At 63.1% G+C, this 22,687-nt stretch overlaps 1 protein-coding gene and 1 long non-coding RNA gene across 2 annotated transcripts; both read right to left on the bottom strand.

Moving 5' to 3' along the window:
- Positions 1 to 190: 190 nt before the first annotated feature.
- Positions 191 to 1,849, bottom strand: LOC128847144 (uncharacterized). Its single transcript, XR_008446849.1, has 4 exons — positions 1,835 to 1,849; positions 1,456 to 1,503; positions 583 to 611; positions 191 to 203 (listed from the first exon to the last, which is right to left on the bottom strand). It is a non-coding gene; the product is annotated as an uncharacterized LOC128847144 (long non-coding RNA).
- A 700-nt stretch (positions 1,850 to 2,549) lies between these two features.
- On the bottom strand, positions 2,550 to 21,322 carry LOC128846148 (Fc receptor-like protein 5). The gene is made up of 10 exons (XM_054045211.1): positions 21,292 to 21,322; positions 16,402 to 16,467; positions 14,666 to 14,962; positions 13,768 to 14,064; positions 13,019 to 13,306; positions 12,263 to 12,559; positions 9,540 to 9,836; positions 6,512 to 7,087; positions 2,981 to 3,307; positions 2,550 to 2,659 (listed from the first exon to the last, which is right to left on the bottom strand). The coding sequence occupies exons 1-10, from the start codon at positions 21,320 to 21,322 to the stop codon at positions 2,550 to 2,552; spliced, it is 2,586 nt and encodes an 861-aa protein (XP_053901186.1).
- Between the last annotated feature and the right edge of the window lie 1,365 nt (positions 21,323 to 22,687).

Here is a 22,687-nt window from a genome sequence, read left to right as displayed (position 1 = left end):
TCCAGGGGGTGGGCCAGGGGGACTTACCGGGAATTCAAACTCAGCCCCGGAGTCTGCGTCGTCTTCCTTATTCTGGCCCTTAGGGGGTGCTGCCCCCCCGGCCGCTCGCCCAGGCCTGGGCCCCTCTGCGGGGAGCTTGGGGAGCAGCCCCCAGTCCTGGGACGCTGCCTGGGGCCAGCCCCCCTTGGTCGTCTGCTGGAGACCTAACCACGGGAGGGGTCAGAGTGATCTCCCCCCTGCCCACCCCCATATCGGCCCCTTGGCCCCATCTCTGCCCCACGGCTTGGCCCCTTGGCCCTGTCTCTCCCCCCTCTCCGTATCGGTCCCTTGGCCCAGCTGACTTGGCCCCCACCTTACCCTGGGGTCTCCCCATGGATGTGACACCATGTTCCCCCCTCCGGGTGCAGTTCTCACATTTCACCACTAGGTGGTAACATGGTAACCCACTGAAGCCAGGGTGCGGCAGTAAGAAATCCCTCTCTTAAAGGGGAGGCCAGCGGTGCTGGGATGGGCACCTGAGGTCCTGGCACCAGGCCGGAGGTGGGGGGCTGTCCCCAGTGGGGGTGGGCAGTCGTTACTCACATATATTGACCCCAGAGATGTCGGTCGACCTGCGAAGGCAGAAGGGAGGGTCAGTGGTGGGGCGGGAGGCTGCTGGGGGCCCCTATCCTCTATGGGGGCAGGGGACAGGTCAGCCCATACAACCCCTAATGCCCCACACTGCTGCAAAGGATTCTGGGTCATCACTTTCTCTTTTCTCCTCCTTTCCTAGCCGATCGTCCTCTTTGTCCTCCTCCATCTCCTTCATTCTCTCTCTTTCCTCCCTCCCCCTTTTCCTCCTCTCCTCCTTTTTCTCTCTCTTTATTCCCTTTCCTCCATCGATTTCTCCGGTCTTCGCCCCATTCCCTTTGCTCGCTCCCTTCGGTCACACTCCAGTTCCCTCCTTCGTTCTCTTTTCCTTTCCCTCCCCCCAGGTTCCCCCCCAACCTCCCTCCTGTCCTGTGCACGATTTCACCCCTCTTCTGCCCCAGCCTGGTCTCCCTGCCCCCCATCTTCCCCTGAGATCCACCCTGGTTTTGCCCTTCCAAACGATCCCTGCTCCCCCGGTGTTCCCCACTGAGATCAGCCCCTGGGGGTATGTAGCCATCTAATGCCCCACATGGGCCCCAGCCCCCCCTTATCATTCACAGTGTCCCAGCCACAGAAATCCCCCCTTTTATTTTCTGTGGGCCACGTTCCCGCCATAGATTGACCCCCCCGGCCACCTGGATCCACGGACCGGAGCCCCTATCACTTGAGCTCAATGCCCAGCCCCCATCCAGGCTGTGCGACCCGCTATGTACCGGCATCGCCCCTAGAGGGTGTGAGCGAGCCAGGCTGGGGGGAGGGGGTGACCCTAGAGCCAGTCCCCTGGGGGGTGGGGCCATGGAGACCAGACCCCGCCCCCTTACATACCGTCTCGCTATCCGCGACCGGCGCAGCTCCCGGCTCTTCCAGTAGGACCTGGAAGGGAATTGTGGGAGTGGGGGGGGGTCAATATGGGGCTCGGCCTGGTGAGGGGATTGGGGGGGCACTGCTGGGATTAGCTGGGCCTAGGGGGTGGTGACTGCAATTCCCAATTTGACCACAAGGGGGCTGCGAGGTGCAGGAGGAGAGAATTGGTGGGAATCAGAGAATTTTGCCCTACCGGTACGGGGGAGGGGGGCAGGTTGGGAGCCAGGACTCCTGGGTTCTATCCCCATGGGATCGAGGGACCTGTTGGAACAGATTTGCTCTCCCAGGGACAAATGGCTCCCGACCGCACGGAGAGGCCTGAGGACCCGGAGGAACTTACGTGGAGAGCCGGCGGGTAGCTGGGGAAGGAAGGGAAAAAGGTTGAATTAAAGTGAGATTCCATGGAGTCTCTCGTCCCCATCTCTCCCCAGCTGCGGTGCCCCCTAAGGGGGAGCACTCTGCCATCCCGGACGCCTGGGTCCCTTCCCCCCTCCCAGTTTCTCCACCCCCAGATCTGGGAGCTGAACAGCTCCCCCAGGGTTGAGGTGACTGTGCTGCTTCTTGGATGCCTGGGTCCCATCCCCCAACCTGCCCCCCACCCAAAGTCTCAGCCCCATATTTGTATTCCCTCCCCCCCAAAGCCAAATCACTCACAATCCTTTGTATCAGGAGTCTGCTGTGCCAAGTTACCCACAGTCCTTTGCACCAGAGTCCTGTGGTACCCAACTACCCATGATCCCTTGCATGGCGGTCCTGCTCTCGCCAGATACCCACAGTTCTTTGCAACAGGCTCTTGCTATCCCATGTCACCCCTTGTGGGGGCTGAGAGCGCTGAAGATGCCCCCTAGGTGAGAACACTCCTGTCCCGCATGCCTGGGTCCCATCCCCCACAGGCACTGAGAGCTGCGGTGCCCCCTAGGGGTGAATGCCCTGTGCTGCCGTCCCGGACGCCTGGGTCCCATCCCCCACAGGCACTGAGAGCTGCGGTGCCCCCTAGGGGTTAATGCCCTGTGCTGCCGTCCCGGACGCCTGGGTCCCATTCCCCATCCTACGCCTCACGCACCTGCTGTCTTCTTCCTGCAGAGGGGGATGAGCAGCAGCAGCAGCGCCAGAGCCGTGGCAGCCCCACCGCACCCAGCCACCAGGGGGACGGGCAGAGACCAGGCTGGTAAAAGGAGGGGATGAGTTAACAGCCAGGAACAAGGGGGGGGGGGCAGCGTCTGGGACCCACTAACTGCTCCAGACCCCATCCAGGGCAGGGGACAATCTGGGCCCTCCCCTTTACGGAGGGATTTTTTGCCTGCCAGATGCTCTTGGTACCACCCATGGTGAAATGCTGCCACCTGGTGTCAGGCTCAGGTACTGCACCCTTGGGACCATTGTGGTTCTGTCACCCAACATGTGCTGTGTCTTGGCTCCAGGGTGTCCCCCGGGGTAGCAGGTGTTGGGGTGCTGGGGTTATTGCAGGGTGCGATTACAGGCTCACCTGTCATGGTGACGTTCACAGCCTGGCTCTGGGGGGATGGGATCCACCTGCCGCTCATGTTCACCTCGTACCCGCAGCTGAATTGCCCAGTGTTGCTGGGACTGGCTCGCAGGACGCTGAGTACAGAGTTCATAAAGCTGGTGCCAGGCTCCATGGTGCTGATCTCAGACCCTGTGTCCCCAGAGGGGATCTCAGCTCCATCCTTGTAGAAGTGAAACCTCCTCTCGCTGGTGTCCCCGGGGGCAGTGCAGGTGATGAGAAGGGGGAGCCCTTCACTCACCACTCCAGACAGGGGATCCACACTCAGCTGTGGCTGGGGAGGGGGATCTGTGGGGAGCAGGACAGGGCAGAGGTCAACAGAAAAAACACAGTGCTGAGTGTGGGGAAGGGGCGGCTATACTGTATAATGGGCACTAGGGGCAGCAGAGGGTGGGGGTGGGGAAGGGGTGGCTATACTGTATAATGGGCTGTGATGAAGTGGGGTATTTTTTTGTTTTTTCCTTGTTTTCCAATGGTTTGCATGTGGAGGGGGTGGGACTCAGTGTCCCTGGGTGTTACTGGTTTAACGAGGTGAGGGGAGAGGGAGTTTGTGGTTACAGAGGACCGGAGAGGGAACTTGGGACCCCAGCCAATGGCCTGGAGGATGGACACCCCAGTGACTGGTGACCTGACGACCCGGAGACCCAACTCAGGAGTCGCATCCGGGTCTGGACAGTGGGAGGACAAAGGGCTGCGAAGAGAGGACCCCGGTGACCTGACCAGCCAGTTCCAGCCAGAGGGGCCAGAGGACAGAAAAGGGGAGAGGAGGCCGAGGTGACCCTGTTTTACCTGGACAGAAGACAATGGACAGAGGTGGGGCCTGGGGCCGGTGACATCAGATGCCCAGCTGGGAAGCAGGGGGGCTCTGGGCTGGAGAGGGGGAGCAGACAGAGCCCCCCTGGATGCAGGGAGACTGGGATGTGCCGGGCTGAGGGAGGCCAGGCCTGAGGCCGGAGAGTTTCCTGTGCTGTGTTCAATGCTCAATAAACCCTCCTGTTTTACGCTGGCTGAGAGTCGCTCCGGTCTAGAGAACAGGGCGGGGGCGGGGGGGGCATCAACCCCTTCACGGGGTGGAGGCCCTGGGGGTCCAGAACGAGTGGACTCCCTGAGGGGGCCCACAGCGAGAGACAGACGTGCTAAGGCTCAGAGAGGTGCGGCTCCAGGAGGTGGAGGGGCCTGACCCCGAGAGAGAGTGGACCCCCGAGAAGGGCTGTTTCACTGGACGGCCCCCCCGCCCCCACGGACTGCATGGGGCCAAGAGTGGGCACGATCTGTGAGTCCATGACATGGGCACCAGGGGCAGCAGAGGGTGGGGGTGGGGAAGGGGCGGCTGTACTGTATAATGGGCACTAGGGGGCAGCAGAGGGTGGGGGTGGGGAAGGGGCGGCTGTACTGTATAATGGGCACTAGGGGGCAGCAGAGGGTGGGGGCGGGGAAGGGGCGGCTATACTGTATAATGGGCACTAGGGGCAGCAGAGGGTGGGGGTGGGGAAGGGGCGGCTGTACTGTATAATGGGCACTAGGGGCAGTAGAGCGTGGGGGTGGGGAAGGGGCGGCTGTACTGTATAATGGGCACTAGGGGCAGCAGAGGGTGGGGGTGGGGAAGGGGCGACTGTACTGTATAATGGGCACTAGGGGCAGCAGAGGGTTGGGGTGGGGAAGGGGCGGCTGTACTGTATAATGGGCACTAGGGGGCAGCAGAGAGTGGGGGTGGGGAAGGGGCGGCTGTACTGTATAATGGGCACTAGGGGGCAGCAGAGGATGGGATGGGGAAGGGACGGCTGTACTGTATAATGGGCACTAGGGGCAGCAGAGGGTGGGGGTGGGGAAGGGGCGGCTGTACTGTATAATGGACACTAGGGGCAGCAGAGGGTGGGGGTGGGGAAGGGGCGACTGTACTGTATAATGGGCACTAGGGGCAGCAGAGGGTTGGGGTGGGGAAGGGGCGGCTGTACTGTATAATGGGCACTAGGGGGCAGCAGAGAGTGGGGGTGGGGAAGGGGCGGCTGTACTGTATAATGGGCACTAGGGGGCAGCAGAGGATGGGATGGGGAAGGGACGGCTGTACTGTATAATGGGCACTAGGGGCAGCAGAGGGTGGGGGTGGGGAAGGGGCGGCTGTACTGTATAATGGGCACTAGGGGGCAGCAGAGGGTGGGGGCGGGGAAGGGGCGGCTGTACTGTATAATGGACACTAGGGGCAGCAGAGGGTGGGGGCGGGGAAGGGGCGGCTGTACTGTATAATGGGCACTAGGGGCAGCAGAGGGTGGGGGCGGGGAAGGGGCGGCTATACTGTATAATGGGCACTAGGGGGCAGCAGAGGGTGGGGGTGGGAAGGGGCGGCTGTACTGTATAATGGGCACTAGGGGCAGCAGAGGGTGGGGGCGGGGAAGGGGCGGCTGTACTGTATAATGGGCACTAGGGGGCAGCAGAGGGTGGGGGTGGGGAAGGGGCGGCTGTACTGTATAATGGGCACTAGGGGGCAGCAGAGGGTGGGGGTGGGGAAGGGGCGGCTATACTGTATAATGGGCACTAGGGGCAGCAGAGGGTGGGGGTGGGGAAGGGGCGGCTATACTGTATAATGGGCACTAGGGGCAGCAGAGGGTGGGGGTGGGGAAGGGGCGGCTGTACTGTATAATGGGCACTAGGGGCAGCAGAGGGTGGGGTGGGGAAGGGCGGCTATACTGTATAATGGGCACTAGGGGGCAGCAGAGGGTGGGGGCGGGGAAGGGGCGGCTGTACTGTATAATGGGCACTAGGGGCACCAGAGGGTGGGGGCGGGGAAGGGGCGGCTGTACTGTATAATGGGCACTAGGGGGCAGCAGAGGGTGGGGGTGGGGAAGGGGCGGCTGTACTGTATAATGGGCACTAGGGGCAGCAGAGGGTGGGGGCGGGGAAGGGGCGGCTGTACTGTATAATGGGCACTAGGGGGCAGCAGAGGGTGGGGGTGGGGAAGGGGCGGCTGTACTGTATAATGGGCACTAGGGGCAGCAGAGGGTGGGGGCGGGGAAGGGGCGGCTGTACTGTATAATGGGCACTAGGGGCAGCAGAGGGTGGGGATGGGAAGGGGCGGCTATACTGTATAATGGGCACTAGGGGCAGCAGAGGGTGGGGGCGGGGAAGGGGCGGCTGTACTGTATAATGGGCACTAGGGGCAGCAGAGGGTGGGGGCGGGGAAGGGGCGGCTGTACTGTATAATGGGCACTAGGGGCAGCAGAGGGTGGGGGTAGGGTAGGGGCGGCTGTACTGTATAATGGGCACTAGGGGCAGCAGAGGGTGGGGGTGGGGAAGGGGCGGCTATACTGTATAATGGGCACTAGGGGCAGCAGAGGGTGGGGGCGGGGAAGGGGCAGCTGTACTGTATAATGGGCACTAGGGGCAGCAGAGGGTGGGGGTGGGAAGGGGCGGCTGTACTGTATAATGGGCAGTAAGGCAGCAGGGGGCGGGGGAGGGCTGTCTATAATGTAGAATGGGCGCTGTGGGTGTCCGTACCAGTCACACTCAGTGGCACCGGCTCGCTGGGGGGTGAGCGGAGGTGGCGTCCGTGGAGCTCTGTTTTGTACCCACACTGGTAGGTCCCGCTGTCGCTGGGGGTGACGTTCAGGGGGAACCGGGGCCCCAGCAGCTCTTGAAGTGTCTCCCCGTTTCTCAGCACCCAGTGGGCCGAGGGGACGTAGGGCTCAGCGGGGACAACGCACTCAGCTGTCACCGTCTCCCCCGTCACATAGAGCGGGTGGGGCGGGATGAGCTGCAGGGACGGGGCGGCCAGCGCCGGGAACACGGAGACGGAGACGGGGTCACTGGCATAGGAGGGCACTTCCCTCCCCCTGATCAGCTCCACGTAGGTGCAGGCGAAGGACCGGGTGGTGTTTCTGGTGTTTGCTTGAAGATCCGTCCGCCAAGATGAAGCGTTTCCTGGCGGGGATCCTAGGGGTGTCCTGTTCTGGTAAAACCCGTACTGCACCAGGGAGGCACCGGGGGGCGCTGAGCAGTTAATCTCCACTTTGTCTCCATCCACATAGGCCGGATAGTCCGGAGACAGGGACACCGAAGGCTTCCCGGGGAGATCTGGGGGGAAAACGTGCCTCAATCTCGGCCTCCTGCCTCAGAGGGTCTCTGAGCAGCCTGGGGGGGAGCTGAGGACAGCAGGTCTTTGCCCCCCTAGCTCCTGCCGGAGGCCGGTCCAGGGTAGGGTTACCATTCGTCCGGATTTTCCCGGATATGTCCAGGTTTTTGGGTTAAAAATAGCATCGGGGGGAATTTGTAAATAGCTACGAATGTCCGGGATCTCCCCCCCATGCAGAGCGCGGCCGGGCTGCAGGAAATTCAGCCGCTCGCATGGGGCTCCGGCAGCCAGAGCCCTTCCCCCACCGCTTCAGATCAGCTGCCGGAGTCCAGCCCGGCCAATGTAGAGCTACTCCCCTCCCCTCCCTCCCTGCAGTCTCAGATCGCCGGCCCGCATCGGCCTCGGCAGCTCCTCCTCCTCCTCCCCTGCTCCCCCTCCCCTGCTGCCCAGCGCCCCGCTCCGGCAGCATGTGCGGGGGCAGGGACCGGGTTGTGTGTTGCGCTGGGGAGCGCAGCCACGGGTTGGGCTCCGCGCGGCAGGGTAAGGGGGCAGGGGGCTGGAGAAGGGGCAGGGGGTTTCTGGAGGGGGCAGTCAAGGGACAGAGAGTGGGGGGGATTGGATGGGTCAGGGGTTCTGGGGGGGCTGTCGGGGTGGGGGTGTGGAGAGGGGTCGAGGCAGGCAGGGAGCAGAGGGAGTTGGATGGGTCGGAAGTTCTGGGGGTCCTGTCAGGGGGCGGGGAGCGGTTGGATAGGGCATGGGAGTCCCGGGGGTCTGTCTGGGGGCGGGGGTGTGAATATGGGGTGGGGGTGTGGGTAAGGGTCAGGGCAGTCAGGGGACAGGTAGAGTCCTAGGGGGGCAGTTAGGGTGAGGGGTTCTCAGGAGGGGGCAGTCAGGGGACAAGAAGCAGGGAGGCTTAGATAGGGGGTGAGGTCCTAGGGGGCAGTTAGTGGCAGGGGTCCCAGGAGGGGGCAGTCAGGGGACAAGGAGCTGGGGGGCAGTTGGGGATTCTGAGGGGGGCAGTCAGGGGGTGGGAAGTGGGAGGGAGTGGATGGGGCAGGGCTAAAGCGGGGCTTCCCCCCCCCCCAGTGTCCTCTTTTTTTGATTGTGGAAATATTGTAACCCTAGTCCAGGGTATCCCACCCCAATGGTCAGAAACCTTCTCCCCATGGCCAGCCTCCAGCAAGCCCAGCCCTGCTGTGGTTACGGCACCATCCAACCCCACTCGGCCCTTCCCTGTCCCAGCTCCAGCCGGGATCCGGCATCTCCCAATATGGGTGCCCAGCACTGGAGTCAGGCTTCCAGCTGAGCTCGGCCAGCCCCTGGGAGCCCAATGGGGTCACCTTCCCCCCAGACCTGGCTCACCCCAGCCTCTCTGGGGTTCAGTGTGTAGGGGTGCAGGGGAATGAGGTGCAGGGATGCAGTGGCACAGGGTGACAGGTGCAGGGATGCTGGGGGATGGGGTGCCGGGGTGCAGGGGTGACTGGAGTTTGGGTGTGGGGGTGCAGGGGGATGGGGTGCAGGGACGCAGGGGGCACAGGGTGACAGGTGCAGGGATGCTGGGGGATGGGGTGCTGGGGTTCAGGGGTGACTGGATTTGGGGTGTGGGGGCGCAGAGGGATGGGGTGCAGGGGAGATGGGGGATAGGGTGCAGGGCTATGGGCTATGGGGCACAGGGTGACGACGTGCAGCAGAGCCAGGGGACAGGGTGCAGGGACACAGGTGTGCAGGGGCCATGGGGTGCAGGGGTGACTGGAGTTGGGGTGTGGGGGTGCAGGGGGATGGGGTGTAGGGGAGATGGGGGACAGGGTGTAGGAGTGCAGGGGGATGGGGTGCAGGGATGCAGGGGGCACAGGGTGACAGGTTCAGGGATGCTGGGGAATGGGGTGCCGGGGTGACTGGAGTTGGGGTGTGGGGGTGCAGGGGGATGGGGTGCAGGGCAGATGGGGGATAGGGTGCAGGGGTATGGGATATGGGGCACAGGGGGACAACGTGCAGCGGAGCCAGGGGACAGGGTGCAGGGACACAGGTGTGCAGGGGCCATGGGGTGCAGGGGTGACTGGAGTTGGGGTGTGGGGGCGCAGGGGGATGGGGTGCAGGGGAGATGGGGGACAGGGTGTAGGAGTGAAGGGGGATGGGGTGCAGGGATGCAGGGGGCACAGGGTGACAGGTTCAGGGATGCTGGGGAATGGGGTGCTGGGGTGACTGGAGTTGGGGTGTGGGGGCGCAGGGGGATGGGGTGCAGGGCAGATGGGGGATAGGGTGCAGGGGTATGGGATATGGGGCACAGGGGGATGATGTGCAGCGGAGCCAGGGGACAGGGTGCAGGGACACAGGTGTGCAGGGGCCATGGGGTGCAGAGGTGACAGGAGTTGGGGTGTGGGGGATAGGGGGACGGAGTGCAGAGGGACAGGGTGCAGGGGCACAGGATGTGGTGTCAGACCAGACTGAATTCACCTGTCACAGACACGGAGACAGGCCGGCTCTCCCCGGATGGCACCTCTCGCCCGGCGCACAGTGTCCAGTACACACAGACGTACAGCCCGGCCGTCCCCGTCTCAGCCCTGAGCTCCAGCCGGGTGCCCCCTGTCGGCTCAGGGACCCCGTCAGCGATCAGCTCCCTTCGTTGCCTGTAGAATCTGTACCTGGCCACCCCCTCATCCAGGGGAGCCGAGCACCGGAGGGTCACCCACTCCCCTGGGATGTACACGGGGTGTGGGGGAGCCAGAGTGAGCCGAGGGGCAGGGGGTGGCTCTGGAGTAGATGGAGAGAATGGGGCGGGGGAGAGGGAAAGAGACAGCTCAGATGAGACTCCCCCAGCTCATTCACCAGTGAGCCCAGAGATGGGGACCTGCCCCCCAGTGAGTCTGTGCCCCCAACCCCCCCATTTACCCCCTGCAGCCCAGATCCCCGGGGGGGCCAGCACCAGAGCTGGTGTCATGGGGCAGCACCCGGTTAGATCACCAGTGAGAGGCCCCCCCACCACCAGGCAGCCCTCGTCCCCCCAGCCATGCCAGGCCACACGCAGAGCTGGGTGCGCCCCTATGATCAGCACCACCTGCCATGGGTCAGGCTGTGGGAGCCGGTGGATTCAGACCCCAGGGTCGAGCGCCACTGCCCGGCCCCCACCCGTGGGCACCACGTTGCATCAGCACCTCCTGCTGTCTGGCTCCGGGTCCGTCACAGAGCAGCCGGGAGAGGCTGGGGAGTGCTGGGGTCAGAGGGGGAGGTGTGGAGGTCTCATGGCGCTCTGGGGGGGCTGCGATGTCACAGCCAGGGTGGTCTGAGGGGTGGGAGGGGGAGACTGCAGCTGGCCTGGGGATCAGGGCTATGGCAGCAGGGCCAGGCCTGCATTCAGACTGGACCAGGATCCCTTGTTGGGACCGGATCCCCTTCCCCCGGGTGTCCCATCGGTCCTGCTCCAGTCGGGGTTCCTCCTTCGGGGACGGGGCTGCCCAGGATCGCGCCCGGCTTCCAGCTGAGCTCTGCCCAGCGCCTTCTCCACAGGCATTAAACCCGCCCTCTCCACAGGAGACCTGCGCCAGCCCAGGGTGACGTTGGCCTTTCTCCTGGCCGCGGCACCGCTTCCTCCTGCATTGACCGACATCCCCAGGTCTCTCTCCTCCTCCCTCATTCCCAGCACATGGGCCCCGGCTCAGAGCAGCAATTCTTGGTGTTAGTCCCCACGGGCAGGACCTGGGCTTGGGGGTGAAATTTCCCCTGTTTCTATCACTCCCCACTTGTGACGGGCGTCCAGAGATTTGTTCCCACGCAGGAGGAGGGCGGGCGGGTGGACTAAGCCCAAAGGTCCCCTGCTGAGGTCTCAGGGCTCCGCCACACTCATCCCGTGAAAGGAGCAGTGGAGAGGTCCTCCAAGGGGCCTAGAGTGGTTGTGAGGAAGGAACCAATCAGAGGGGCTCCAGGGATGGCCAAGCAGGGCCAGGGGGGGCCGTATAAAAGGAGCGGCAGGACAGAGCAGCAGGTAGTTGCTGCTGGGAGCGGGAGAAGAGAGGGCTGCTGCCTGGGTGGAAGAGCAGCAGGACCAAGGAGTTTGCTGGCAGGGACCGGGGGAGCAATGAAGGAGCCAGGGTTGCCGGGTGTCTGGTTTTTGGCCGGAAAGCCTGGTTGAAAAGGGACCCCGGCACTGCCGACCGGGCCGTTAAAAGTCCGGTTGGTGGCGCAGTGGAGGCCCGGGGCTAAGGCAGGCTCCCTACCTGCCCTGGTTCTGAGCGGCTCCTGGAAGCGGCTGCCAGGTCCTTGTGGCCCCAGGCGCATGGGCAGCCAGGGAGGCTCCACACGCTGCCACTGTCCCAAATGCTGGCTCTGCAGCTCCCATTGGCCGGGAACCACGACCAATGGGAGCTGTGGGGGTGGCGCCTGTGTGTGTGCGGCAGCACATGGAGCCTCCCTGGCCGCCCATGTGCCTAGGGGGCCACTAACTGGGAGCCGCGATAAGTGTCGCTGGGACCCCAAACCCCAGCCCTGAGTGCCCTCCTGTACCCCAAACCTCTCATCCATGACCCCACCCCAGAGCCCCCACCCCCAGTCCTCACCCCCCCCGGACCCTAACCCCCGCCTGATGAAAGTGAGTGAGGGTGGGGGAGAGCAAGTGACAGAGGGAGGGAGGGAAAGGAGCTCCTGGCTGCCTGCGGACTGAGTAGGGAATGAGCCGGGAAGGGCTGCAGGAAGACAGTGTCTCCAGGGAGGAAGCCCTGGGGATACAGCCCCATAGCAGGGCTGGGACTACTTAAAAACTGAGCCCAGGGAGGGCTAGAGAGACACCACCAGAGGGGTCCTGAGACAGGCCCTGGTGGACGGTGTACCCCGGCAGGGATCTGTTCTGGTGCAGACCGTGTGCGTGACTTGGCCAGAGAGCTGAATCACTGAAAAAACCTCCTGAGAACCACCGACCGGGGTTACCAGAACTGAAAGGGCCCAGACACACCCAACCACAGGGGGTGCTCGTGAGAGATGGGTGCGCACCCTTTTACAGCGGGGTAGAAGGAGAAGAAAGGGCTGTGGCTCAGCGAGGGGTGTCTCTGGTGCTACAGCCCCACCACTGATTTTTGGGGATGAGCCGCAGCCTGCTGGAAGGGCAGATGGAGAGCTCACGAGGGGGAACCCTGCAGCCCCTGGGTACCACCCGCTCTCCCCGACGACACCCAGCGGGAGAGCCTCACCCGTCACACGTATGGCGATGGGCTGGCTAAGTCCCGAGGGGAGCTCTCGTCCGGACCCCCTGCTCCAGTACTGGCAGGTGTATGGTCCTTCGTCCCCCACCGCAGCCAGAATCTCCAGCCGGGGTCCCCCCCGGGGCGATGGCAGCTCCTCAGAGCTCTGCTCCGGCCGTCGCTTGTAGAATCTGTAGCCTGTCACTTCCTGGGCCCCGGGAGCCGAGCAGCTGAGGTTGAGCCGTTCCCCTGGGAGATACACGGCGTACGGGGGGTCCAGCGAGAGCCTGGGGGTCTGCGGGGGGGCTGGAAGAGAGGTCGAAGGGGGAGGAGTTCAGGGTGGAACCAAGGTGCGGGGTTTTAGGGCCAGGGATTAACTGAGGGGCGTGGGGGCTTCTCCATCCCTGGCCATGTTTTAATCCAGCCGGGTTGGTTTCTGAGGGGATCTGCTCTAGTCCCCCAGGGACTAGTTTGGGGAGCTCCCTGTGCAGATGGGGGGGGGGGCCTTCTGGCTTTTGATCTGTGATTCCCGGCCCAGAGCTCCCACCCCAGCCTGTGAAACGCCCCACAGGGCGGCACAGGCCCCGGAGACCCCAATGGGGACAACATCCCCCAACCCAGCTCAGTTTCGGATCACTGGGGCTCCCCAGGGGGCCGTATGGGGGTCAATATCCCCCCAGGAGCTGTAGGAACTGGCATCCTGCTGGAGAGGGGATCTCCCCATAACGCCTGTCCCAGGAGTTGGAGGGGGCACATGGAGCTCACCTGTGACAGTGATTGAGACGGGGCGGCTGTCCAGGGACTGGATCTTCCGTCCGGATGGGCGTATCCAGTACACACAGGTGTATGACCCGGAGTCCTCCGGCTTCATGATGTTCAGGCCATGGGCATTGCTGCTCCTGGATGTGATCCTCCATCCCCCATCCCTGGAGAACTGGAATCCGGCAGCCACTGGTGCCCCCGATGGAGGGGAGCACGTGAGCGTGACAGACTCCCCGGGGAGGTACACGGGGTGTGGGGGGCTCAGGGAGAGGGATGGAGCTTCCGGGGGGGCTGAAAGAGAGAGGAACAATCCCTCACCCTCAGCGTCCACCGCAGAGCTCTCAGCGCTGCACTCGGGAGATCAGGGCGTTGTCCTGATTCCATGGGGGGGACGTGATGCAGCCGAGTGCGGAGCAGATCCCAGGTGTGCCAAGCCCCAGCCTGGGCACTCTAACCATTAGGCAGCACTCCCGCCAGGACGGGGAGCACAAAGAGGGTCCAGCAGAGAAAGTGGCTCCTGCTGGGGGGGGGGGGGTTGTTCAGCACTGCAGGGGGCTGGACCGCCTGCTGCCCTGGGGCAAGGGGGATGACTTTCCATGCATGTGGGGAGCAGAGGGAGCCAGGCGGATGGGTGGGGTTGGGAGTGAGTTTGCAGGGAATGGGGGGATCCAGGGCTAGGGAGGTGGGGAGAGACCCCAGGGGAGAGGATACTCCCCATATCCATTGCATCCCCCCAGGGAAAGAGGCCTCACCTTGCACTGATAGGGACACTGGCCGGCTTCTCTCTGACAGGATATGTCGCCCGGATCGCGGGATCCTGTATGCACAGGTATACACCCCGGCTTTCCCCATCTCGGCCACGATCTCCAGCCCAGCGCCCCCAGCCGGGGCAGGGACCTCGTCATGGATCAGCCTCTCCTGTTCCCCATAGAACCTGTATCCCTGCAGCCTGTCGCTCCCTGGAGCCGAGCACCTGAGGGTCACACGCTCCCCTGGGAGATAGACTGGGTGTGGGGGGTGCAGGGAGAGCGTGGGGGCAGCCGGGGGGGCTGGGATAGGGAGAGAGGAGATCACAGGGGGAGGGGGAATGAGGGAGAGTTTAGAGTGAAAAATACCCAGCTGAAGAGCCAATGGCCCCTCCCCACTGGGGGAGCTGCCCCCTCCCACGGTGAGTCTGGCCCCTCACTCCCTGTGTCTCCAAGCAACCGTCCCATAACCCCCTTCACACCCTCCCCCCATGCACCCCCGACTCCAGCACTCAGTTGCTGCACTTGGGGGGCAGCATCCCACTGGGCTCTGAGCACCAGCCATGCTGGGGGGCAGCAGGATGTAGTGCTGGGGGGCTGGTGGAGAGCAATAGCTGGTGGGAGCTGAACGTTGCTCAGAAGTGACTTGTGGGGGAGACCTCGGAACCTGGGCATCATTGGGGCAGGCTGTGGGGTCCAGGCTGTGGGGCCTGGGTTCCCAGATCTAAGACTCGCATGAGGTACCTACTAGAACAATCACTGGGCCCCACCATGATCCAGATCAGCCTTTCTGAGCCAGTGTGGCCTCCTCTTTTCCCTCCCCTTCGATCGGCCCCACCAGCCCTGTCTCCCCCGGGCGAGGGTAACAAACAGCCCTTTATATACCTGGCCAGAGGGCACTCACCCTGCACGGTTATATAGACCGTGTTACTCTCCGTGGATGGGATCTCCTGCCCAGACTCCTTTCTCCAGTACTGGCAGGTGTAGGGCCCCTGATTCCCCGTCTCGGCCCTGAGCTCCAGCCGGGCTGCCCCGCTGGGAGATGGGAGCTCCTCCGGGGTCTGGCCGCCTCTTCCCCTGTAGAATCTGTATCCCGTCACTGCCTCGCCCCTGGGGGCTGAGCAGCTGAGGTTAACACGCTCCCCCTGGTAATACACAGGATACTGGGAGCCCAGAGAGAGTGTGGGGGGCGGCAGGGGGCCTGGAACAGAGGCAGAGGGGGAGACAGCTGCGGGAGGGAAAAAGGGGCTGGTGAGATCCTGAAAACAATGATAAAAACCAGCCACATTTCCCTGACCACTGCTCTCCCCCAGCCTGGGAAACAGCACACGGGAGGTAACCCACAGAACAGATCATCCCTCACCACCCCGACATATCCTGCTATGTCTGGGGGCTGCAGTACCTCATGCTGCCACTGGGGGGATCCTGGTGGGGCTGGGGGCTGCAGTACCGCTGTCTGTCACTAGGGGCTGGATTGGAAGGGAGGTTATCGGTGGGTTTTGGGGGGTGTCTGTTGTCTGCAGCCCCACCACCATTTAGCTAGGGCACCAGGTGGTGCTTGTGGGCATGAGAGACCCCAGCAGAGACCTCCCAGCCCCCTCGCCCCACATGCCAGGAGAAGGAGGCGTCACCGGTCACTTTGATGGAGACAGGGCGGCTCTCGGGGGATGGGCACTCCTGGCCATCCTGCTCTACCCAGTACTAACAGGTGTAGGTGCCGGCGTGCTCCAGGCCGAGCCGGGGGACCTGGTAGCTGCAGGAGGCCTGGGAGGTGGCCCCTAGAGCGCACATGGATGTTATACCATGGAAGAACCAGAATCCAGCCGCCCGGTCTGCAGGGGGGCTGAGCACATCAGGGTGATGGAGGATCCAGCCGGGTACTGGGGACCCAGCGGGTGCAGCCGCAGAGTTGGCTGTAAGGTTTCCTCAGGCACAGAGAAGTCTGGAGTCTGTGGGTGGGTGCGGGGGCGGGATGTGGGGTTAGATCTATGGGCACAGAGGGGATGTGGGCGGAGCTTAGATCCAAGGCAGACACCCCAAGCCGAGCTGGCAGGGTCACCCCGGATCTCCATCCAGGTCCGAGCTCTCCGCCCTGAACCCCGACCCTGCTCCCAGGGGATCCTTCCTCCCGGATGGGCCTTGAACTCACGGCCTGCAGGTGGTGCCAGGTCCAATGGTGACAGCCTGGCGCCCTCTTAGTGCCACAGCCCACAGCCTGCAGTCCTGGCACGGTTCCCCCAGGACGAGGGTCCCAGCTGTTCGCTGGCTCGGGGCTGGAGAGACCCCCAGGGTCTGTCTGTCTGCCCAGCATGGCCAGGAGACAGTCTACTCATCCCGGGCCTGGCTCTGCTGGGAGGGCCCCAGCCCCCCTCCCCACTTTCCACCCCCACCCCACCCCATGTCCTGGGAGTCCCAGAGAAGGAGCCGACTCAGGGGCTGTGGTCAGAACAGACAGCTCAAGAAAGACACGAGAAATGGGGGAAAGGGACAAGAGATGGCACCCCCCAGTCAGCCAGTTCCCCCCATGGGGTCATATTGAAGCTGGGATCCCCTAAAGGGGAAAGGCCCCGTTCCCCCCCCCCCGAGCCAGCCAGTCCCCCCCCTTCCAACAACGACACCCACAGACCCCTGTGCACAGACCAGGGGATGAACCGGGTCCTTCGGTCCCCTCGGACGACACCAGCCGGGGGAGGATCTGCAGCCAGGCTGTAGGAGAGGAGACAAGAGGGGGGTGAGAGCTCTGGGGTGGGACGGGTGATGGGGGGCAGGAGCGAGAGGTGTGGGGCTAATGACTCTGGATACTGGATTTACAGTCCATCCCACTGTGTTATGGGGAGGAGAGGAAAGAAAGAAAGGAAGATTGATTCAGTGAATGGGGCGGGGGCTGGACACGGACGATGGTCAGTGGATGGGGCCGGGGCTGGCTGTCAGGACACTTGGGCTCTGGTCCCACTAGAGCTGGGCCTGGGAATGTTTCAGGTTCGACAGCCTGTCAGTGGGTCGCAGGCCGGGCTCCTGGCAGGCTGCAGGGGATCCCGGTCTCCTAGGCCAGGCCTTCCCGCTGCCTGCCGGGGAACCAGCTGGCCCTGGAGCCCGGGAGCTCTGGGGGGAAGAGCCTGGCCCATGGCAGGGCCCCCAGACCTGCTGGGTGAAACTGACACAATTCTTATCCGTTTCACTGTGTGTATGCACAGGGGCGGGGGAGCCCTGATCCATGTCTGTGCAGAGCTCAGCACAACGGGGGCCCTGATCTCGGCTGGGGTCTGGGCAGCGCCTGGCCTGATGGGGCCTGTTGCTCTAGGAAAGTCCCCATCAAACAACACACTTACGATCTGTGCTGCAGCTCCCTGCACAGCAGCGCACACAGTGCTGCAGGGCAATGGGGAAACTGAGGCAGGGCCTCTCCCAGTGGAGAATAACCAATGGCAGAACTAGAGCCCGAAGGGGGCGCCAGCCCCCACGAGCTCGAGGAAGGGACTGCTGCCTTTGGGGAGCAGGGAAAAGCCCCAGGGAAGGAAACCCAGGCGGGTGTGAGAGTCTGCCTGTATGGAACTGAACATGCTGAAAACAGTGAAACTCTAAGGAACCCAGGTGTCCGAGGTGCGGAGAGCTGATGGAGGGAGAGATGGAATTAGACAGGGGCCGAAGGAGGATGGCAGAGGGGAAGGAGGGAACGAGGCAGGGAGCTGCAAGAGTGGGGCAGAGGGTGACTCGGAAGGAAAGAACAGACACAGAGGGAATCAAACAGGGGCCGAAGGAGGGGAGCAGAGGGTGTTACCTAGCAGCTCTGTGTTCTGGGGGAACCAGGGCGCAGTACCCAGCCTGTCTGACTCATGAAAGACCCCCCCCCCCGCCTCTGCTTGAACCAAATCTGCATCAGAAGAAAGACTGACAACAAGCAATGGAAAGGCCGTGGGAGACACCCCTAAACCCCTGGCATAAGGGTGACAGGATTAAGGAAACTCCCCTGGCCCCTGCCTTGGAGATGGGACAAGGAGGCATCTCCATTAGCTACAGATTGGAGACCAGAGATTCCAAGGCAAGAACCGCACAGAACTCTGGGACCAGCAAAGCAGGGAAGCAAAGCATAATGGGGGATCTCTTCTCCAGATGCTAATGAACACACACCTGCACACACCCAGCTCAGCAGTTATCAGACAAAATAGTGAAGCTCCCTAACTGCATTGTGAGCTCCCACCAAGGAACGCCCCCACAGCCAGGAATGATCAGCTCCCATGTCTAGCCTGAACAGAACTACTTTGGTATGTCTCTTGTTTACACATAAACAAATCTAGTGTCTCCCTTGAACCATTGTTCTTTCCCTACAAAATCCCGTTCCCATGCTCAAGTAAGTGCTCTGATGCCTGGATCCAAAACCTGCATCAGTTCCATTGGGACTTCATCTTCTCCTGACTGATCGGGCTGGGGGCTCTGCCTGTCTCCAGCACTCCGGACCCCCAGCTATCACCACCACCTGGGACCCCCCCCCCCCGATCAATTCAAGCTTCATGGAGTGGTGAGAACCCATCTCTCTCTCTCTCTGTTTAGCCTTCTGACCCTCATTCTGTGACCAGTTATCGTTTTCTAAACCTGACTCTTATAATCAAATTTAGGTTAGATTTAATATTATAACTGTTTTGTTTGTCTGGCTCCCCTATGGTTATTACCTGGCAATAAACAATTCTCATGATTAAGCTGGTGGCTTCTCTCTCCTTCTGTCTCTCCCTCCCCCTCGTGGGTGGGTTTTTTTGGTTTCCTCATTCGCTCTGCAGCAACGCTCCTCGTACCTACGCTAAAGATCGTGGCAGCACCCAAAACTCCTGTGGGGTTTGCTCACCGAGTGGGTTACTGCCAGAACAACTGTAATGTGAGTGGGGATAGGGACGTGCTGAACCTCGGACGTATGAGGGTGGCTGCTTGGAAGTGCTGCTCGACCCAGTCTGCTGAGTCCAGGGACGTATAAGGGGTCAGCTTGGGAGTGCTGATTAACCCGGTCCTCTCAGAAACCCTCTGTTAGTGTGTGTGTGTGTGTGCGTGTGTGTGAGTGTGTGTTCGTTTGATTCTGGGGCTGGAAGAGCGCAGCCCTGGGGAATCTCGGTCCTGCAGGATCGCTCCATTGGGAGGGGACTTGCAGCAGAGAGAAGTAGAGCTCTGTATGAGAACACGTAACACAATCAGTACATTGACAGAAGTACAGAACCCGCCCCAGAAGAGTAACCCTAATAAATGAGCATACCCCAAAGTAACGGGCAAAGCTGGTAACAAAGGGGACTAGGAGAGAAACAACAGACACAGAGCGGATGAGCCAGGGGCCGAAGGAGGGGGGCAGAGGATGACGCAGAGAGAAAGAACAGACACAGAGGGAACGACACAGGATAGAGGAGGCGTGCGGAGGTCGCGTGGGATTTATTTATTGTTTCGCAGACACAGTCCGGTCCAGCCAAGCCACAGCGACTTATCAGCCACGCTCAAGACATGAAGACCTGCAGGAAACGGAGTCATTTCACAGCCCTCGCCCGACCTGTGGGCTGGTTTGGGGGACAGAAACAGAGCGGAAGGAAGAGGGAGACAAGAGTGAACGGGCCGGGGTGGGGGGAGGGTGAGGAGTGTGACTGGGAGCAAGAGATGGAGAGAGAATGAAAGTGGGCGACAGAGGAGAAAGACAAAAAGCAAATTGTAGAGTGAAAAAAAGAGCAGAGAGTGAATGAGGCAGGGGCTGAAGGAGGGGGGCAGAGGGGAAGGGGGGACTGAGGCAGGGGCTGAAGGAGGGGGGCAGAGGGGAAGGGGGAATGAGGCAGGGGCTGAAGGAGGAGGACAGAGGGGAAGGGGGGACTGAGGCAGGGGCTGAAGGAGGGGGGCAGAGGGGAAGGGGGAATGAGGCAGGGGCTGAAGGAGGAGGACAGAGGGGAAGGGGGGACTGAGGCAGGGGCTGAAGGAGCGGGGGAGAGGGGAAGGGGGAATGAGGCAGGGGTAGAAGGAGGGGGACAGAGGGGAAGGGGGGACTGAGGCAGGGGCTGAAGGACAGGGGCAGAGGGGAAGGGGGAATGAGGCAGGGGAGGAAGGAGGGGGACAGAGGGGAAGGGGGGACCAAGGCAGGGGCAGAAGGAGGGGGGCAGAGGGGAAGGGGGGACCAAGGCAGGGGCAGAAGGAGGGGGGCAGAGGGGAAGGGGGAATGAGGCAGGGGCTGAAGGACAGGGGCAGAGGGGAAGGGGGGACTGAGGCAGGGGCTGAAGGACAGGGGCAGCGGGGAAGGGGGAATGAGGCAGGGGAGGAAGGAGGGGGACAGAGGGGAAGGGGGAATGAGGCAGGGGCAGAAGGAGGGGGGCAGAGGGGAAGGGGGGACCAAGGCAGGGGCAGAAGGAGGGGGGCAGAGGGGAAGGGGGGACTGAGGAAGGAGCTGAAGGAGGGGGACAGAGGGGAAGGGGGAATGAGGCAGGGGCTGAAGGAGGGGACAGAGGGGAAGGGGGGACTGAGGCAGGGGCTGAAGGACAGGGGCAGAGGGGAAGGGGGGACTGAGGAAGGAGCTGAAGGAGGGGGACAGAGGGGAAGGGGAGACTGAGGCAGGGGCTGAAGGAGGGGGACAGAGGGGAAGGGGAGACTGAGGCAGGGGCTGAAGGACAGGGGCAGAGGGGAAGGGGGGACTGAGGAAGGAGCTGAAGGAGGGGGACAGAGGGGAAGGGGAGACTGAGGCAGGGGCTGAAGGACAGGGGCAGCGGGGAAGGGGGAATGAGGCAGGGGAGGAAGGAGGGGGACAGAGGGGAAGGGGGAATGAGGCAGGGGCAGAAGGAGGGGGGCAGAGGGGAAGGGGGGACCAAGGCAGGGGCAGAAGGAGGGGGGCAGAGGGGAAGGGGGGACTGAGGAAGGAGCTGAAGGAGGGGGACAGAGGGGAAGGGGGAATGAGGCAGGGGCTGAAGGAGGGGACAGAGGGGAAGGGGGGACTGAGGCAGGGGCTGAAGGACAGGGGCAGAGGGGAAGGGGGGACTGAGGAAGGAGCTGAAGGAGGGGGACAGAGGGGAAGGGGAGACTGAGGCAGGGGCTGAAGGAGGGGGACAGAGGGGAAGGGGAGACTGAGGCAGGGGCTGAAGGACAGGGGCAGAGGGGAAGGGGGGACTGAGGAAGGAGCTGAAGGAGGGGGACAGAGGGGAAGGGGAGACTGAGGCAGGGGCTGAAGGACAGGGGCAGAGGGGAAGGGGGGACTGAGGAAGGAGCTGAAGGAGGGGGACAGAGGGGAAGGGGGAATGAGGCAGGGGCTGAAGGAGGGGACAGAGGGGAAGGGGGGACTGAGGCAGGGGCTGAAGGACAGGGGCAGAGGGGAAGGGGGGACTGAGGCAGGGGCTGAAGGAGGGGGGCAGCGGGGAAGGGGGAATGAGGCAGGGGTGGAAGGAGGGGGGGAGAGGGGAAGGGGGAATGAGGCAGGGGTGGAAGGGGCGGGGCAGAGGGGAAGAGGGAAAGAGGCAGGTACCAAGGGAGAACGGCAGAAGGGAACCAAGGCTAAAGGCGGGTTCGGGGGGGAGGAGGGGTATCACTCACCCAGCACAGGGAGAAGGCCAATTAGCTCCATACTGGGTTGAACTAGCCGAGGCTGGGAGCTGCATCCCCAGCGCCCGGCTCAGGCTCTCTGCTGACAGCAGCCAGGGCCCTGGGGCCGCTCTCGGTGCAGCGAGAGGAAGTGCTGTCCGAGGGACACAGCCACCCCCGCCCCAGCACCGAGGCATCAAGCGCTACGGACTCAGAGCCAGGCTGACCACGGCGCAGCCTCGGGGCTCCCAGCATGCCTTGCAGCTACCAGCCGCTGTGCACTGCCCACACTGACAGCTCCAGCCACACATAACGCCGCACAGGACGTCCTGCCTTGGGCTGAGATGCAGCCAGCTCCGGGGTGGGGAACAGCTGCACAGCGACGCTGCCTAGGGCCCCCTCATTCTGGGGTAACAGACAGTGTCCCCTGGTGCCACGCTGCGGCACTGAAGTGAGCACTGACTCCAAGGGGACAGTGCCCCCTAGTGAGGCCCCTGCCCCTCTCCCCGCAGCGCTGGGCAGGGTCTCAGTCCAGCCCCGCTCCCCAGTTCCTGCAGCATTTCCAGGAGCTGCTTTTGGGGCCCGGGGCCTGGGCTGTGGCCGGTGCAGTGCCCGTCCTGGGGACGCCCTGAGGCCGGGCCGAGGGGACGTGGCTGTTACTGGAGCAGAGACCCAGACGCGGCCGAGCTGAGAGCCGACCTCAAGCCACAGAGTTCAGCTGAGTCGGCTGCAGCCTCTGGGCGCCTGGTGCTGGGGAGACCTGCTGCTAGTCACCCCTGTGCTGTCCCCCCCCGTCCCCAAATAGCAGTTTCTGGAAACACTGCAGGAAGTGGGGAGCGGGGCTGGACTGAGACCCTGCCCTGTGCTTTGGGGGAGGGGCTGAGAGGGCTCCGCAGAGGGCGCTGTCCTGCAGGGAGTGGGGCAGGGGGCTCACTAGGGGGCACTGTCCCCTTGGAGTCAGTGCTGCCCTCTGTGCCTGTGCGTGGCACTAGGGGGCGCTGCCTGTTACCCCAGAATGAGGGGACCCTAGGCAGTGTTGCTCTGTGGCTGTTCCCCAGCTACCCCACCCCAGAGCTGGCTGCATTTCTGGGATACAAGATGTAACAGGATGTGACACCCCCCGCCCCAAAGCCTTCACTACTCACACTGGAGCTGTCAGTGTGGGCAGTGCAGAGCGGCTGGTAGCTGCAAGGCATGCTGGGAGCCCCGAGGCTCAGCCTGGCTCTGAGCCTGTAGCTCTTCATGCCTCAGTGGTGGAGCGGGGCGGTGGCTGTCCCTCAGACAGCACTTCCTCCCGCTAAACTGAGAGTGGCCCCGGGGCCCCGGCTGCTGTCAGGAGAGAGGCAAGGCCGGGCACGGGGGATGCAGCTCCCAGCCTTGCCCAGTTCAACCCAGTATGGAGCTAACT

The sequence above is a fragment of the Malaclemys terrapin genome, chromosome 12, assembly GCF_027887155.1.
Source record: "Malaclemys terrapin pileata isolate rMalTer1 chromosome 12, rMalTer1.hap1, whole genome shotgun sequence".
NCBI classification, from domain to species: Eukaryota; Metazoa; Chordata; order Testudines; family Emydidae; genus Malaclemys; species Malaclemys terrapin.
Note: the sequence above shows the minus strand (reverse complement) of the source record. Positions and strands in the feature narration are given on the sequence as shown.